Source organism: Salmo salar, chromosome ssa13, assembly GCF_905237065.1.
Source record: "Salmo salar chromosome ssa13, Ssal_v3.1, whole genome shotgun sequence".
In the NCBI taxonomy this organism is placed as follows: domain Eukaryota; kingdom Metazoa; phylum Chordata; class Actinopteri; order Salmoniformes; family Salmonidae; genus Salmo; species Salmo salar.
The window spans coordinates 59559964-59577354 of record NC_059454.1 but is presented as its reverse complement, the minus strand read 5'-3'; the positions used below and the strand labels follow the sequence as shown (position 1 = coordinate 59577354).

General features: G+C 47.6%; 1 protein-coding gene across 9 annotated transcripts in view; it reads right to left on the bottom strand.

The window, feature by feature from the left end:
- Positions 1 to 17391, bottom strand: part of LOC106567521 (rap guanine nucleotide exchange factor 6) — a 165765-nt gene that overhangs the window by 29507 nt on the left and 118867 nt on the right. For 8 of the 9 annotated variants that reach the window (XM_014136858.2, XM_014136862.2, XM_014136865.2 and 5 more), the window contains 12 exons: positions 16504 to 16681; positions 15342 to 15478; positions 13885 to 14043; positions 12474 to 12626; positions 11589 to 11753; positions 9613 to 9720; positions 9099 to 9302; positions 8797 to 8905; positions 8255 to 8498; positions 3546 to 3703; positions 2174 to 2188; positions 262 to 502 (listed from right to left, as the gene is read on the bottom strand). In XM_014136858.2, coding sequence (XP_013992333.1) covers positions 262 to 502; positions 2174 to 2188; positions 3546 to 3703; positions 8255 to 8498; positions 8797 to 8905; positions 9099 to 9302; positions 9613 to 9720; positions 11589 to 11753; positions 12474 to 12626; positions 13885 to 14043; positions 15342 to 15478; positions 16504 to 16681 — 1871 coding nt within the window. The remainder of the gene's footprint in view (positions 1 to 261; positions 503 to 2173; positions 2189 to 3545; positions 3704 to 8254; positions 8499 to 8796; positions 8906 to 9098; positions 9303 to 9612; positions 9721 to 11588; positions 11754 to 12473; positions 12627 to 13884; positions 14044 to 15341; positions 15479 to 16503; positions 16682 to 17391) is intronic. The other variant, XM_014136859.2, reaches the window with a different exon arrangement.

Here is a 17391-nt window from a genome sequence, read left to right as displayed (position 1 = left end):
CTGACGAGGGCATTTCTGGGAATGAAGAGGCGGGGATGGGGAGGAAGGAGGAGGGGGAGGCTTAGCAGTCCCTCCGTCTCACTACAAGCTAACTCATTTTCAGACCTGAGGGGAACCAACTGGGAAGAAGTTTCCCCAAACAACTGATACAGGGTCAGATCATATTATCCCATTTTGTATCCCTTTAAGGTTAAAAGATAGGATTGGGGTGGGGTAATCTGATCGCAGACCTGTATTTAAGACCACAGTCCAGTGTCTTACCTGCCGTTTAGCTGGATGCGGTCAGCCAGCTTGGAGAGCTGGTCAGGTAGCCTGCGTTGCTTGATGACGCCCTCGGGACTGACCGACACCTCACAGAGGGAGTAGTTCTCCGGGGCCGCGCTCAGGCCAAACTCGTTGACCACGTGACTGACCACATCCTTGGCCGTGGTGTCCTTGCTGATGATGATGTAACAGCTCTGCTGGTCAGCCTTGAACACCCGGATCACCTGGTCTGGAATGTCTGACGAGCGGAGGAGAAGAACAGCTTCGGAGACTTAGGATGGACGGAATACCAGAATGCACCAGATGAGTCCCAAACGGCACCCTATTCCCTACAGAGCGCACTACTTTTTGACCAGGGCCCAAAGAGCTCTGGTCAAAAGTAGTGCACTATAATACAGGAAACAGGGTGCCATTTGGGACGCAGATCTCTTTCACACAGAAGGGTGAATATAGTGAACCAAAATAAAAGTCTCCGGCAACAAAAAAAGTTTACAATTTCCATGGTAACCCAAAAGTTAAAAATAAGGAAGCAAACCGCCCTCGTGGCTAAAGGATACGCACGCGAGATGCATTTCCCAATATGCCAAAGGGAACAAGCACTTCAGACTTTCTCTGCTTGCACATGAAAGTGCTTGTGGTCCATTGCACACTCAGCAGGGTAAAACAACGAGGCATGAATAGCGGAGGACGATAAGCGGTATGGGTGGAGGGGAAGAGCGTGGATAAAGGCATGACATTGGAGGGAGTGAGGACAGGCGGGGAGGGATCGTGTGCCTGGGAGCAGTCATGCAGGGAGCCTAATGACTTCAAGAGGAAAATATAAATAAAAGGGGGAATGGGCTTGGCTGACAGATGACCGTATCGAACACGGCACTGCTCCCTCCGTGTTTTCCAGGGAGTAGAGTGAAGCATGCTCAACGGACTGTGAGGCACAGCCATTATGGAATCTATGTGCTCCTTTCTGGCCTCATCTCTCACTATGTCTGAGCCCATAACTAGAAACCCCATTCATTATTCCCATTACAGCAGCAAGATCAGCAGAAACAAATCGCTGAGGCACAACAATAACACTGCTGCAGATGAGTCTAAATACAGTGCAGTGGCTAAGCCATAATCAACCATTTCAACCTACTTAAACTAAAAGTGGGGGCGATTTGTGCCGAGGGTCTAGAGCAATCATATATAATAATCATCTATACACCTCCTTGACAGGACTAATACCGCCCTAAACGAATGAAAACGATTAACAAACCAATTATTTATTGTGTCGTGAGAAAGATGGCGTCCACACAGGAAAAGGCCGTTTTCCACTGAGAAAAGACTCCTGGCTCTGGGGGCGGTTATCTTCGGAAGTTTCTGCTGACGCAACACTATTTGGGTCCCCCCCCCCTAACACCTAACACCCCCTAGGCCTGCCTGCTAAGCCTTTTTCCTGTTCCCTCTGTCACAGAACCACTAGATATAAATCCCACCTAAAGCAGCATTAGCAGACAGGAGCAGAGCAACAGAGCTGGGAGGAAAGCACATGGCCAGGCGCGGCACGGCGCTTTAACGCGAAGCTCCTTTAACACAAAAAAATAGTCAAACACATTCAGCCATCACGAAGGATAGGTCCCAATTAGTTGCACTACATTTCACCAGGTCCCATAGGGCTCTTTTCAAATGTAGCGCACTATGTAAGGGAACAGTGTGCTATTTGGAACGAGGCCCAAGACCTTCACGCAGAGCCCAACTTAGACTTTGGTCCATGACGTATGACACAGAGAGAGACGGAATTCGAAAGCTCATGAATGAAGAGGGGGGAAAAAATGACGGGATGGGAAACTTGGAAGCATAAACTGAATGTTGCCAAAACGAACAGAGCCCCGGTCTTCCACTGAGACTGGGAAGAGAGCACGTAGATACTTACAGTAGAAGCTCACGGCTGGGGAAGCAGGCAGAGGAGGAAAGAGAGAGAGAGAAAGAGAGAGAGGGAGGGAGTGAACAGTGGTTGGAAACATGGAAGAGAAAGAGAGGACTTTGAACGACAGCTTTCCCGTTGTGGGAGGACGGAGAACGTCAGCGGGGCAGAGGGACTTTCACTAAAGCATCTGTTTATAATCAGATCAGTGTACTGGAGAGAGGGAGGGCACAGTGTGTGTGGGACAGAGAGCTGGGATCTGAGTCTGCCGCAGTGACACACATACACGAGCCCCCAGACAAGCCTTCTTACACCCAATCAAAGGCCTAGAAGAATAACACCGTATTTAACTCCAAACTCCAGTTTCTCTGATCCCCCCCCCCCTCTTAATCTAATTTGAGGCCAGGCTTTGTGAGGGATTACTCCTCACACTGAGAGGGCCGCTTTGAAATGAGTGGGAGGGGGGGGGTCTGCACTTGTCACTGAACACCCCCCCCCCTACCCGTCAGTCACAGTGAAAGAGCCAGAGCGCGGTCGGTGGAGAAGAGAAATGGCACTAATAGAAGATGATTTATCTCCTATCTCAGTGGGCTTGGAGGAAGGTGGGGGGGGGGCAGTCTTCTACAGGCGTGCGTGATGTATTGGGGCTGCAGACTGGACCCTCTGACTGCGGGCTGCGCTGAATGACAAATGATTGGGGAGGATAAATCAAAAGCATATTCCCCCCTCCACTCTCCTCGGGGAGGCCGCTTAGTTGTTTCAATAATTATGGGCTCTGAAATCTGTCAGCGTTTAATCCCTTTCATATGGCTCTAATTCGGTTTCATGTCCGAGCTCTTGAAATGGAAATGCTTGAGACACAGAGGAGAAACGGAACACCGGTGTGTGTGTGTGTGTGTCTATGTGTGTGGCGTGCTTATAATGATCAATTCTGTGATTAACCCGAGGGCCTGCGAGGCAGAACAGTGAGAGGAGTTTCTCCAAGCAGGAAGTGCTTTCACTCTCTGTGAGAAGTATTCCTCCCTGAGTAATTACTGCTGTTTTCCCACCGCAGAGCTCCAAAGTTACGCCTATTGCCAACATAACCCAGTCTGAAGAGGCCACACGCTTGAAAAATGAACAAGATAAACACTTGTGTAAAGTGCGCCCATCTTCAGTTGGTAATTGTCTCAGTGGAGTAGTGAGCAGTCTTCACTACCCAAGCAGTGATCGCCGTGTGGTGAGCATGAGAGTGAATGGTCAGATGTTGGCCTAGCGGCAGTGAGTGCTTCTGCCTCTGTGTTTTTATCTCACCCTTATTTAACCAAGAAAAGAGAGTGTGTGTGTGTGTGTGTGTGTGTGTGTGTGTGTGTGTGTGTGTGTGTGTGTGTGTGTGTTTCACCTGCTGGATTGGAGAAGTCCAACACATTAGTGGCTGGCTGCAGCAGGTCAGGGCTGCTGGATGAGAGGCTGCCAGGGATGGGCATGATGGCCACGCTGTGCCTGCACTGTTTCGTGCCCACGATGCTGTCATCCTGAGACTGGCCCACGCCACCATCACTGTGGCACAGAGAGACAGAGAGTGGGAGAAGAGAGGGGACGTCAGATCACTTACGACAAGGGGCTCGAGTTTTCCCTGGTCAGAAACTCCTGGCCCCGGAGTCATATTCAATCACGCCGCATTCAAATAAACAGTTAAAAAGAAGCATTCCTGGTCTTCTTGATATCCCTACAATGCACCGCAATCACAGCAATCCTTTCATAGGTAGTGATGGATACTCGTGGGGTTGGCTAAGATCCATCCATGAAAGATCACATGAATGATGCGGCTGACGAGCAGGGTGCACCGAAAACCCAACACAAACCAGGCCCAGGAATGATGATGACAGCCCAGTGAGCACACATACACACATCAACAAGACACGCACAGACACCCAAACAAACACTATGCATGATTGATGGCAAGGATGAGGAGCCTTTGTACAGACACCGAAAAAAGAAAAAAAAACCTTTATGCGTGACATTCAATCTAAGACAGACGTTTCAATGGGGCTGGGATGAGAGGTCTTCTTGCCTGGCCTGCCTCTCTGTGAGTCTGTCTAGAGTCAACTCTCGAGGGTAAACAGGGACAGAAAGAGACATCAGCATTAAACGGGTCTGATATGCAAATGGGATCCTTTTGACGAATGGTTTCATTACGATTGGGGGATGCGGTGTGTCTGTGTGGCTGGATGCCACTCCCCTGGCGGTGTCAGAACACCAACATCAGGCCTCCAGGCTACGGCTCTAATTGACTGTTTCCGTACTAAACGGCCCTCGCAGCTGCTGGAGACGGAAGGGGACATGGCTGACGTGTAAAGCGATACTTCGGCCTAGGTCTAATTCTCAGAATGGGTTAAAATTAGGTTACAGTCAGTAAGAATTTGGCTTATGGTTAAGGTAAGGGTCCGTTTAAGATTTTGGGATTCTGGTCAGAAAAGTCCCCCCCCCACACAGGTGGACTAACTGATTGACCCCAAGGCCCCTCCTCCCCCAAATGACAAACACAGACTGATACGGGACCAACATAGCCTGCTGGTCCCAGATCCTTTTGTGCGGTCTTGCCGACTCCAATGGTTTGGCGTGACAATGACCATAGGGCTTGACAAGACAGTACAAAGAGACCAGGGACCAGGCAAGCACGGTTAGCAGAGCGCACATAACAACTTACCGACATTGACACAGCATAAACAGAATGTAGACATAAGACACACAGAAACATACACACGTCATAGATAGGATTCTATCATATGTACTACCGCAGAAAGCCCGAATGACAATCACATTCCTCAGTAACTTCTGATTCAACCAAACGTTTAAACTCTACTTCCTCAAAACTCAGTCTTAGCCCTACACGGCCCAAGGTGATTCAGATGTCTACATTACGCCTAGGTTAGGTACGTGAGCACTTTTCAGAATACTTTTCAGAGTACTTTTCAGAATACGATTATAGGCAAGCACCTTATCATGTTACACTTCAATCCCTATCAAATGCATACATGCCATTTCCTTTAGACTACGGTGTGTTGCATGCATAAAATGTGGAGTGAAGCACTATGGGATGTGAAGCCGAGAAGAAAGCTGCACACGGAAGCACAAACGAGCGTAGAATCACATCACCCTGAAGTCGACGCAATACTTCACCGTATTCTCGAGCTCTACTCTAACCGACCGTGACGCTGCAGAGAACGCTACAGAAACGCTACACGTTTCAAGGAGCGCTCCAATCTGTTAAGTGCCTCGGTAGCTTTAGGAACGCGTGCAGAGATTCTGAAGGATTTTTAAATCGCATGAAGATCCCAATGCAGTCCTCCGGCTTTCCGTTAAAAAGGTCATTGCTGAATTCCTCCCTGCCTACAATGACTGTGTGCGCCCGCGTCAGAAATGGCACCCTATGCCCTACGTAGTGCACTGAATGCCCAGGGCCCATATAGGGAAAAGGGTCCCATTTGGAACACATACTGTGTTTTCTCCACGTTGCCAGTGAATGAGGGAACTAAATTACACAACAAGTGTCTTACCCAAAGAGTCCCCTGTGCAGGTGAGGCAGTTAGAGGAGGGACAGAGGACAGTGAAGAGCATGAGAACAACAGAACAACAAGGCTGCAGTACAGTACAGTGTGCCAGCGGCATGTTAGCACTGAGCAGCAACAACACAGACAGGCAGAAAATGAAGAGACGACGGGCAAGGCCACAGTATCCAGACACTGGACGTTACACACACACACACATACAGATGGACATTCAGTAAATGTACCCCAGTGGAGGCTGCGGAGGGGAGGATGGCTCATAATAGAGGCTGGAACAGAGCAAATGGAATGGCATCAAACCAGCTGCTTGATACCATTCCACGGATTCCGCTCCAGCCGTTACCACGAGTCCATCCCCCTGCCAATGAAGGTGCCACCAACCTCCTGTGATGTAGCTACACACATCTCAGTCAAACACACATGGGCAGACACAAAAGTAGTGAAAAACGATTGTTTCCTTATTTAATTGAACCAGTCATCATTGACGTAACTGATAACCTCACACTAATCAAATATACTAAAAGCATTGAATATACATTTACACATCCAATATACACTGAGTGTACAAAACATAGAATAACCAGGTGAAAGCATTGTTCCCTTATTTATGTGACCTGCTAAATTCGCTTCAATCAGTGTAGATGAAGGGGAGGAGACAGGTTAAAGAAGGATTGTGTATGTGTGCCATTCAGAGTCTGAATGGGCAAGACAGAATATTGAAGTGCCTTTGAACGAGGTATGGCAGTAGGTGCCAGGCGCACCAGTTTAAGTGTAAAGAACTGCAACGCTTGCTGGGTTATTCACGCTCAACAGTTCCACGTGTGTATCAAGAATGCTCCGCCACCCAAAGGACATCCAGCCAACCTGACACAACTGTGGGAAGCATTGGAGTCAACATGGGCCAGCATCCCTGTGGAACGCTTTTGACACCTTGTAAAAGTCCATGCTCTGACGAATTGAGGCTGTTACGAGTTTAAAATAGGGTGCAAACTCAACATTATATCGCAATGTTTTGTACACTCAGTGTACATTTACATCAGGAAAGGACAGGACGGCCTGCTTTTGACAAATGGCTGATATTTCTATTTATACACTTTGAAACACAGATAATGAGAATAAGAATGAGCGTTTAAGAGGTTAGATGATACATGCCCTGGCTATCCCTCGCAGTCGTCTCGTCGAATCACCACCATTCGCGTCCAGCTCAATCTACCTAGTCTATTGGCTGCCAATGGAATCCCAGTAAATCAACTGGTTGATCAATATATGACCCAGCAGCAAAGCCAGGCTGTCATGTGACTTGCCTACTGTAGAATACTGCAGGGAGTAGCCTACTTAAAAAAAATTTTTATTTAACTAGGAAAGTCAGTAAAGAACACATTTTTATTTTCAACGATGGCCTAGGAACAGTGGGTTAACTGCCTTGTTCAGTGACAGAACGACAGATTTTTATACCATGTCAGCTCGGGGATTCGATCTTGCAACCTTCCCGGTTACTAGTCCAACGCTCTAACCACTAGGCTACCTTCCCTGACCTGTCCATCCTCCTGTTTCCATCGCCATCAGAAAAGGCACATGGCTCAAGTATCACACAAGTGGAATAAAGATGGAGACCTGTGCTTGCCCTTTGTACGGTCTTCACCACTGTTTATTACACTAAGCCTGGGTCCCAAACGGTTCACCATTCCCCTATGGGCCCCGGTCAAAACAAAACGCAGGGAATAGGGTGCCGTTTGGCACACAGCCTAAGTAGAGAGAAGAGGATATGTTCCATCACATCAGTAGCCCGATGAGTTGACAGTATAAGGCCAAGCATTAGAAGTGACTGACGTCTTAAATCATACACTGACTTCACTACCCCAGCACGAAGAACAACCACACATAAAGCTGTTGATGACTTTTACCATAATCGCTAGCTACTAGCATCCGCCGTGGTGCGCTACTACCACGTTCTCGCACATTGTCGGTTTATAATAGATAGACTACTAAAGAAGCGTGATGCTCCCCAATCAGTCTCTCATCTCCACTTTCTCTAAGTCCCCGCAGAGTAAATGGAATAAAACATGAATGAAAGCGATGTGATTTAGATACAGTTGTTGGTTGGCTATGGCAGATCAATGCCTCCAATGATGCTAAACGGTTTCATGAAATGCAGGGTAATTACACTAGATGAGCTGACGGAGCAGAGCATGCGTCGAGGGGAAAGGCAGAACTTTACGTGAGACCGTTGCCAACGTCTCCCTGGGCAAGTAACACTGTTTCGTTCTCACCCTGCACTGAAACAGTACGGATCATAATGAGTCCAATGGAGGTATGAAATGGGACTAAAATTGCATGTTTATGTTTTCAAAGAACAGACCCTCCTCAAAAACGCTTTTCCTTTAATCTACAATAACTTTAAAAGATTTTAAGGGTAGAGCGAATGAGAATGGTCTAGCTGTCGCTGATATGGAGCGAAATCGAGGGTGATGATCATGATGATGACTCCCTTTTACCTTAAAGCCCAGTGAATACAAACAAATAAAACACGATACTCTCCTACCTGAAGGGTTTAGGTGGTAGGATGCTGAAGCGGGTCTTCTCGAGCATCTTCCTGATCTTGTTCCGTCCCCCAGAAACGGTGTTGGCCTTCATCTTCTTGGTGGCCTTGTGGTCTGTGGGGAACTCCATGTCTCCAGGCAGGTCAGGGATGGAGAAGCGGTTGCCCTTCTTCTCCTGGATCTTGGGGATGTGCGGAACGCCATTCTTCTTCTCGTGAACGATCCGGCTCAGCAGCTCTTTGAACACTGGGGAGAGGAGGGATAGTGGGTGAATGGCAAGACGCAGGTCACAGAACTAGGGTTGTAAAATCCTGGTAACTTTTGCAGAATTCCCAGGTTTTCCAGAAAGTATGGTTGGAAGACTTGGGAAACTTGAGAAAGTTACAAGCATTCTGCAATCCAACACACGACCGGCCACAGATACCGACACAGGCACTGACCCAGGTACAGACTACTGTTGACATCTGGCATTTTAATTTCAGATGGTCCTGCATCGTTAAAATGAAATAATTCTAGTTATGGTAAGAGGGCAGATTGTACTAACCGAAGATGTTGGTCTTGACTGTGATGGAGAGGTGTGTGTTGTTCCTCAGGAAGTCCATAGCTTTGACGTAGGAGATGTTCTCAAAGTTCTGACCATTGATCTCCATTATCTGAAGGAGGAAAACACAAGAGAGATTTCAGTCAACTGCACTGTTACTGATACTACCCACACAGGCCATCTGAACAGCAATCTAAACGGTATGAAATGTATGGAAGAAAAACAAAGCAAAAGCCACACCGTTTTCTTTGAATATTAAAAGTACAACGTAAAAACATTACAACACGAGTAAACACGTCTCCTACCTGGTCTCCCCGTTTGAGTCCAGCCTCCGCGGCCTTGCTGCCCCCCTCCACCAACTCCACGAAGATGCCGAAGCCCCTCTCGCTGCCGCCATGCAGGCTGAAGTAGAGCGGGGACTCTCTGGACGGTTTCTGCAGGGTGATCTGCCTCCACTTGGCCTTGGCTGCACACGCTATGTTCAGTAGCCTCAGGTGACCCTTCATTTTCTAAAAGGAACAGAACAGGCTTCAACACCTACTCACTCACTCACTCAACTGACCTGGGCTAACACATCTGGTTCAACCGCAGGGTTGTTACACCCACAGACAGAAGCTCGGTACGTCTGTCTGACCACAGAGTGAAGCTGAAGGTGTGAGGCTTTAGTTTAGTGACGGTGTAAACACCTATTCATTATATAGTGCACTACTTTTGACCAGGGCTCATAGTGCTTTGGTCAATAATAGTGCACTATAGGGAATAGAGTGCCATTTGGGATGCACAGTTAGTATAGACACAATATGGGAAAGGTGATCTTACTGTGGTTTCCAGCAGCTTCTCAAAGTCTTCAAGGAATCTTGTCATGGCTGGGTCACCTTCAAAGTCGTTGAAATGGTTGTTCACCCATAACAACACTATGCGTGTCACCTGCACAGCGAAACACAACGCTGTCAAAGCTTAGTCAACAAACTTCATAGAGAATCCTGTATAGTTTCTAAAAAGCAGCAAGCTCCAAACATTCAATTTTAGCAGAGGCTAAAGATACAGTGCCTTCAGAAAGTATTCATACCTCTTGACTTATTCCACATTTTCTTGTGTTACACCCTGAATTCAAAATGGGTTAAATATATGTTTTACTCACCAATCTACACACAATACTCCATAATGACAAAGTGAAAACATGTTTCTAGAAATATTAGCAAATGTAATGAAAATTAATTAATCATCGGGAAATGGAAAAAATATGGAACTACACAGACTCCTGCCTAGAGCTGGCCGTCCGACCAAACTGAGCAACTGGGCAAGAAGGACCTTGGTCAAGGAGGTAACCAAGAACCAAATGACCACTCTGACAGAACTACAGAGTTCCTTGGCTGAGATGGGAGATCCTCTACAGCACTTCACCAAACTGGGTTTAAGGGGAATGTGGACAGATGGAAGCCACTCCTGAGAAAAAGGCACCGTTTGCAAAAAGGCACGTGAAAGACTGAGAACATAAGGCAATTGATTCTGTGGTCTGATAAAACAAAAATGTAACTCTTTGGCCTGAACGCAAAGCACTATGTCTGGAGAAAACCATGCACAGCTCATCACCCATCTAACACCAACCCCACCGTGAAGCATGGCGGTGGCAGCATCATGTTATGAGGATGCATTTCAGCGGCAGCATTATGTTATGGGGATGCATTTCAGCGGCAAGGACTGGGAGACTGGTAAGGATAGGGGGAACAATGAATGGAGCCAAATACAGGTAAATCCTGGATGAAAATCTGCTTCAGAGAGCAAACAACCTTAGACTGGGGCGAAGATTTACATTCTAACAGAACAATGACCGTAAGCATAGATACAAAGCAATGCTGTAATGGCTTCAGAACAAGACTGTGAAAGTCCTTGAGTGGTCCAGCCAAAGCCCAGACTTTAATCCCATTGAAAATCTGGGAAAAGACTTGAAGATTGCTGTTAACTGCCACTCCCCATCTAATTTAACAGAGTTTGAGAAAATCTGCAAGGAAGAACGGGAGAAAATCCACAAATCCAGATGTGCAAAGCTGATACAGACATACCCAAGACGACTCAAAGCTGTAATCACCGCCAAAGGCGCTTCTACAAAGTACTAACACTCAGGGGAATGAATACTTGATATATCTGTATTTCATTTTCACTAAACTTGCAAACATTTAAAAAAAATATGTTTTCACTTTGTCATTATGGGGTATTTGTGTGTAGATGGGTGAGATAAAAAAAATATATGAAATCTATTTTGAAATCAGGCTGTAACACAAACATTTTTGGAATGAGTCAAGGGGAATGAATACTTTCTGAATGCACTCTATCATAGAGGTGAGATGACAAAAATATATTTCTCCGTAATCTTTCTTTGACCTGCAAGAGTCCGGAAATGCAGTGGCTGAAAAAAACCAATAGTAGCATAGTTCCAATCTAAGCAAAGGTCATCTTCGCACACAATGAAGCAACCACACCGCAGACAGAGCAACAAACAGCGACTCTCTCTTTGAGGGGAAGGGCCCCTTTAAGAGGAAGAATGATTACGCGACAAATGACATCCCAATAAACACTATTGACAGCACAAGACTAATCTTATGTTAAATCATTTATGCACTATGAGAGTATCTGGACGGGACAAATCCCCCATACAACCAAGAACGCTGACCTGGCACAAGTTGTATTGATTACTGTGTAGTATACCCACGCCTTCACATAAGGAAGCAGGCACAACGCAAACACACACACACACACATGTACACGCGCACACGCACACACAGTACTGTACACACCGTGTCTCTGAGGCTGTCGACTTTGAACCACTCGAGCAGCTTCTTGCCGACCTCCATGGGGCTGGAGAGGAAGGTGCGGTAGGTGAGGAGGAAGTCTTCGATGTAGGTGGGGTCAACCACCGATGGCTCCTCCACCAGGTGCAATATCAAACGCTCTGGGGTGCCCTGAGTGGACAGACACACAATAATCACGGCTGCATTCCAACCCTCAATTCAATCCAATACAACTTCATATAAGTCCCCTCGGCAGCAATTAAGACAGTATTTTCACCAAGGAGACCAGAGTCATTTTGGATAACTTTAAGAAAAAAACGGATTTTGGGCGAAAGGATAGCACTTCAAAGCAAACCGTGTGTGAGCAGTCACCTGACAAGAAGAGATCGCCACGGAAACCGAGTGTGTTTTTAGGGCAATAGTAATTAAAGTGAGCAGTGTTCAAATGAATGAAAGACGAGAATACAGAAGTGAGGATCAGATCAGCAGCAGCCACCTATCTGTACTGTAGGTGTTTGGGGGGAGCGAAGGAGTCTTAGGAGATAAAGACAAGGAAAGCAGTCTAGTCCATCAGTAGATTAATAGCTGGCTGTTTCCTGAGTCTTGGAGAGCGATTAAGGGGCTGGACAATAGGGCGCACGGAAAAACAATAGCGTCTACAGGAGCGACAGCAGAACACAGTGGCAGTCACAGGTAGGTAGTCTCTGCATACATTCAAACCAGCCAATTATGACCATTCGAAGACGATTTCTCAGACAGATTACACCCTAAACCTAGACCTGGACTGACATGTAAACTCAATGGGGGGGGGGAATCACCATTCAGGACTAGGGATAGTCTAATCTGTGTCCGGGAAACTGGCATTTTTAACTCTTATACTTTGTCCCTCACCTTGATGACGATGTGTCCCTTCCTGGTGCCGCTGCGGTCCAGCTCGCGATGTTCCTTCACCATCACGATCTCTCCCTCCTCCTCCACCTTGTGCGTGTTCTTCTCCACGTGGTTGAGGATCCGCCAGTAGTCCTCTTGGGCGATGCACACAAACTGGTCCACAATGACATGGGGACAGCGGATGAACTTATAGTACAGGAGCCTGGTGCTCCGCACTAGAGCTGGGTACTCAAACAGTAACACGGAAGAACCCCGGGAGCAGGAGAGAGGCATGGCAGGGATGGGTGACTGGTGGCTAGTGCTAATGGTCCAGCCACGCTCCTCTAGCTATTGGTCCAGCAATGCTAGTCTACACGCGAACAGACTAGCTCCACTCCCTTGGCAACTGGTCCGGCTATGATAGTAAACACTAGCCACAGTATGCTATCTTGGTCCTGCTACTCTCCCCTAGCTAACATACACCTGGCTGATCGGTCAAGCTACACACTGGCGTTCACCTTTCTGCCTGCGGCCGTCTCACTGAGCTGTCGTTCAGGTTGTGAAACAGTGACAGAAAACAATGCTTCTGGTGAAAGAGCTCTTCGAGGAACTAGACATTGTCTGTGTAGAAACTGATTAGTGACCGAGAGAGTAGCTCAAACCACTTCTCAAGCGGCAGGCTACTTTTACAACTGCTGCCTCCTATCTCTATATTTAAGACCTGGTTCCTCTACTGTATGACTAAGCAACAGCTCTTCAACCTAGCCCTCCTTTGCTTGTGAAAGTCAAGACCATTTTAAAAGAGATTAAACAGGATCTGAAGAACTTACGAATTGGAATTTCGTAACATATCATATGAATTGCAGATTATAATATTTTGATTGCAGGATGTGATATATCATAGACATGGAATACGTCGTACACAATTGTGCTCAATTTTCGGGGACCCGTTTTGGCTCTTGGGTGCTACTTTGAAAACTACTGGCTGAAATTATACAAAACCTCCGTAGCATCACTTACATTTACACCATAGATCCCAATACTACGTTTATACCACTCATCTCTGTATTCGCAAGGAATACAAGAACACTGCCATCTTAATCTTCCAACCCCATTGTCAAAAGGGAATGAGAAGTTCCCATTTCATTTCTCGATGAGGCTGCTCCTTGCTCAGTATAATGGGGTTAACATAACAGTCTGACAAGAGGTCGAGCGAGCCGTCTCGACTCGAGTGGCCATTCACAGTGAAATGAAAGTCAGCGCCACAAACGGCAACCCTAATCACGATATAGTGTACTGCTTTTGAGCAGGATCCATTAGGGTCCCAGGGCCCGTAGTGCACTATATAGGAAATAGGGTGCGATTTGAGACTCAGGCCTAGGAGTCCAGACGCTAGGAATCCAAATATCTCTGAGAGAGAAGAGCATCTCACCTGGCAGTCGTCCCCCTTGGTGCTCACCACTCCGCTCATGTACTGCTTGTCCAGGGAGGGGGAGATGCCGAAGCTGTTTCCCATGCAGAGGGTCTCCATGCGGCTGTCTGGGTGGCTGATCTCCACCGCCCCGTTCAGGATCACATACCACAGGTCCAGCTGGGAGGGGGGGGCACAGTGATGTCAGCAGCAGTGCCAAACACCATCACTAAAACAGGGACTGACTGGCTGGCTGACAGGCTGGCTGACTGGCTGGCTGGCTGAACTTCATAATAGAGGAGATGCTTTTATGCACCTTCACTCACAGTGATCATTGTTGCCTGGTATTATAATGTGCCACTGGATGTGGTGTACAGAGCTTGAGCGAACAGAAGACGTTCTCCAAAAGCGAAAGCGTGTTGTCCGACCTGATGAATCTCGGCACTAACGTGCGCAGAACAGAAGACACTGAAGTCCCCATATCAGACTGCAGACTAAGGGTGAGGTGTGTGTGCAGAACTCCGCAGGCGGGGAAGTGCTGGTCTCAGAGATGAACATCTTAGCTTACGTCCACAGTAACTCTGAGACGGATGGAAATGGCTTTCTCAACCATGAAGGCGATAAAGGCTTTTTAAACGCGGAACGCAGACAGGCAGCGCTCTATCACAGGGAAGCGTTGTGAAGGACGGCGACGGAGGAAATGTGATGAGCTGCCTTGACCTTTCCCCCCCCCTCCTACACTATTTATTTCCTCTCCCCCTCATTATCTCGTAGCAGCGTTAAGGATCCTGCAGAGCAGTGGTGGCTGACTGATTCCCCCCTGACCTTCACAGCAGCCCACAGCGGGCCAGGCAGCAGGTCTAGGAAACCTAGCATCGCCAACCTGTCTGTCATACTGAACTCACACACACGCACATCGCCTCGTGTAGCTGTCCCCTGCTTTACACGTGTGTGTGTGTGTGTGTGTGTGTGTGTATGTATGTATGTCACCTGCTGCCTCACTTTAATAACGCAGATCCCATCCACTTGTGCTAAAGTAAGCGGTGAGGCCATTCAATGTAATATACTATGCTGTCGGCTGGGCACTGCCTTTTGCAGACAGCCGTGACAGATTCCCTTTTTCCCAGGGATGTAGCTTCATTAATTCGTTGTGTAAGAGTCTGGTTAAATGACTGAAGGTTGCTGCTCTGCTACATACTGTACATACTGTACATCCCATTCACTGGGAGATGAAACCTTGTGACTACAGGGTGAAACATGGTGTTTTCGAGATGTGGTTGTGATCACTGGTGGCTGCTGGACGGAATAATGTTATCACGTAACCAGACCAGGGAAAACTCTGGGCCCTAGTTACAGCCCGTATAACTTCAACCCCATCGGTTATTCCCGGTAACGTCACATGGTCAGGGAAAGCTCCCAGGTGTAGTGAGGTGGAGTGGTTGATCGGGGAGGTGTGTGTTCTGTCTATGGCCCCGTACCTCCTGTTTGTCCTTCAGGATCGTGGTCCCCGCCTGCTCCACCACCTCAAACACCATGACAGTACACAGGTCCCTCCGGACTGACATGGTCATGTTGGCAAAGGCTGGCAGCTGGTGCATGAACTCCAACAGTTGTTCTGGATGGGGGGGGGGGGGGGGAGAGAACATGAGAGGAGAGAGCAGGATCAAAAATGGACTTAGGTGGCGGGCGTGGCAGGAGACTCGGTCGGCGCAGCTGAATTTTAGGGAACATTCTAGAGGCCCCCCCATCTTAGCGGTGTAGTTTTTTGTTTTTTTTTTGCATTTAAGCCAATTTTCAGCAATTCTACCAATTTCTCCATGGAGCTGTGAGAAAACGTTGCAGTTTTAAAGCTAATTTGGCCACGGCTAATGCTGTGCCCTATTGCTCAAACACAATAACAAAATCTATACAGCTAAGTTCATTGTCTTGGGAACTTTTATTTCTCCCTGACTGTCCAAATTTTATTTTGGTGATTGCTAGTTCTCAAAGAATACATATAAAAGATGTAGGCCCGTTATCATTTCTACATACTTTATATCTGGTTATAGTCGTTCAAGTTTACACTTAGTGTTTTTCCATCACATTTTTAGGCGACCTGAAAAAAACCACTTAGGCGGCCCGCCCAATGATTTCAATGACAGAAAAATCCCCAGAGAGAGAGCGAGAGAGAGAGTAAGAAACGGAGAGAAGATATGTGCCTACTGCCTAACAAGCCAACAGCAAAGGAGACTTTCAACCCAATCATCCCACAGCCCCCCAGGAAGGCCTCTCTCTGGGTCCTCTGATGTGTGGCCATGCAGCTTTCCCCCTCCCCCAGGAGGTCCCCTGGACTGCACTGCTAATGAGGTGGCCCGGGTGATTGTCCGGCGCAAATATAAAAACGGGAAAATAAAAAGGAAGGCCCTTAGTATTTATAGAAACAGAGGGAGGGGGTGTGGTAGCGTGTGTGTGAGTGAGTGAGTGAGTGAGTGAGTGAGTGAGTGAGTGAGTGAGTGAGTGAGTGAGTGAGTGAGTGAGTGAGAGAAAGAGATTGTGTGTGAGAGAGAGAGAGAAAGTGTGAGAGAAAAAGTGTGAGAGAGGGAGAGACACCGCGACTGAGTATAAGGGGGCATTCAGGCGAGAGTGTGGCGTGCGGCTCACCGATGTCGTCATCGTTGCGGTCCACGGGGTCCTTCTCCAGACACTCCCGGACAAGGTCTCTACCCAATAGGGTGTCCGACGTCCTCTCCAGGTCTTCATCCTCCTCCTCCTCCTCAGAGTCCACCGCCGCCTCCGGGAGCCCAGACAGGTCCACGTCACCCATCTCGCTCTCCGTGGCCTGCAGAGGGGACAGACATAAACATGGTTATTGTTTTAACTAACACAACAACAAAAACATAACATAATGTCAGAACAGAAACCCTGTGCAAAAAAACAAGAGATTGCCAAACACGTCGCTAAGCATTACGCATACGCTAATTATTCATATTGCCCATTTTCTCCATGCTGTTTGGCCAGATGGTTGGGAGGGTTGAAAGGAGCTGGTTCTGAGGCCTACGGTCGTTTCAGATCAACTGGGATTTGAACCCACAACCCCAGGTTAGGAGACGAGCTCTCCAGTCACTGTAGCAATATTGCATGCCATCTGTCTGCCCCCTAGGACACAGTAACAGAGACTACACCTGCCTGCTCTGCTCTGTTCAACTCAACAGCTTCCCTTAACACTAGAACTGCTAAAGCAGTCATTTTGACTGCTCATCAATACATTTTTTACACCGTCATTTTTAAAGTCATTCCCCCCCTCCATCCTTTACTTTGTCTAAATAAGTCTGTATGAGACACTGCTGTTGTAAGAATCGTAATATCACAAGCAGAACTGGAGTTATAACCCCGTTTTAGAAGGGCATTGCATTTTTCTCCCGACTGTAGGGTTTGTTCCGCTCCTTCTCCAGACGGTAAGGTTTGCTCCGCTCCTTCTCCCGACGGTAGGGTTTGCTCCGCTCCTTCTCCCGACGGTAGAGTTTGCTCCGCTCCTTCTCCCGACGGAAG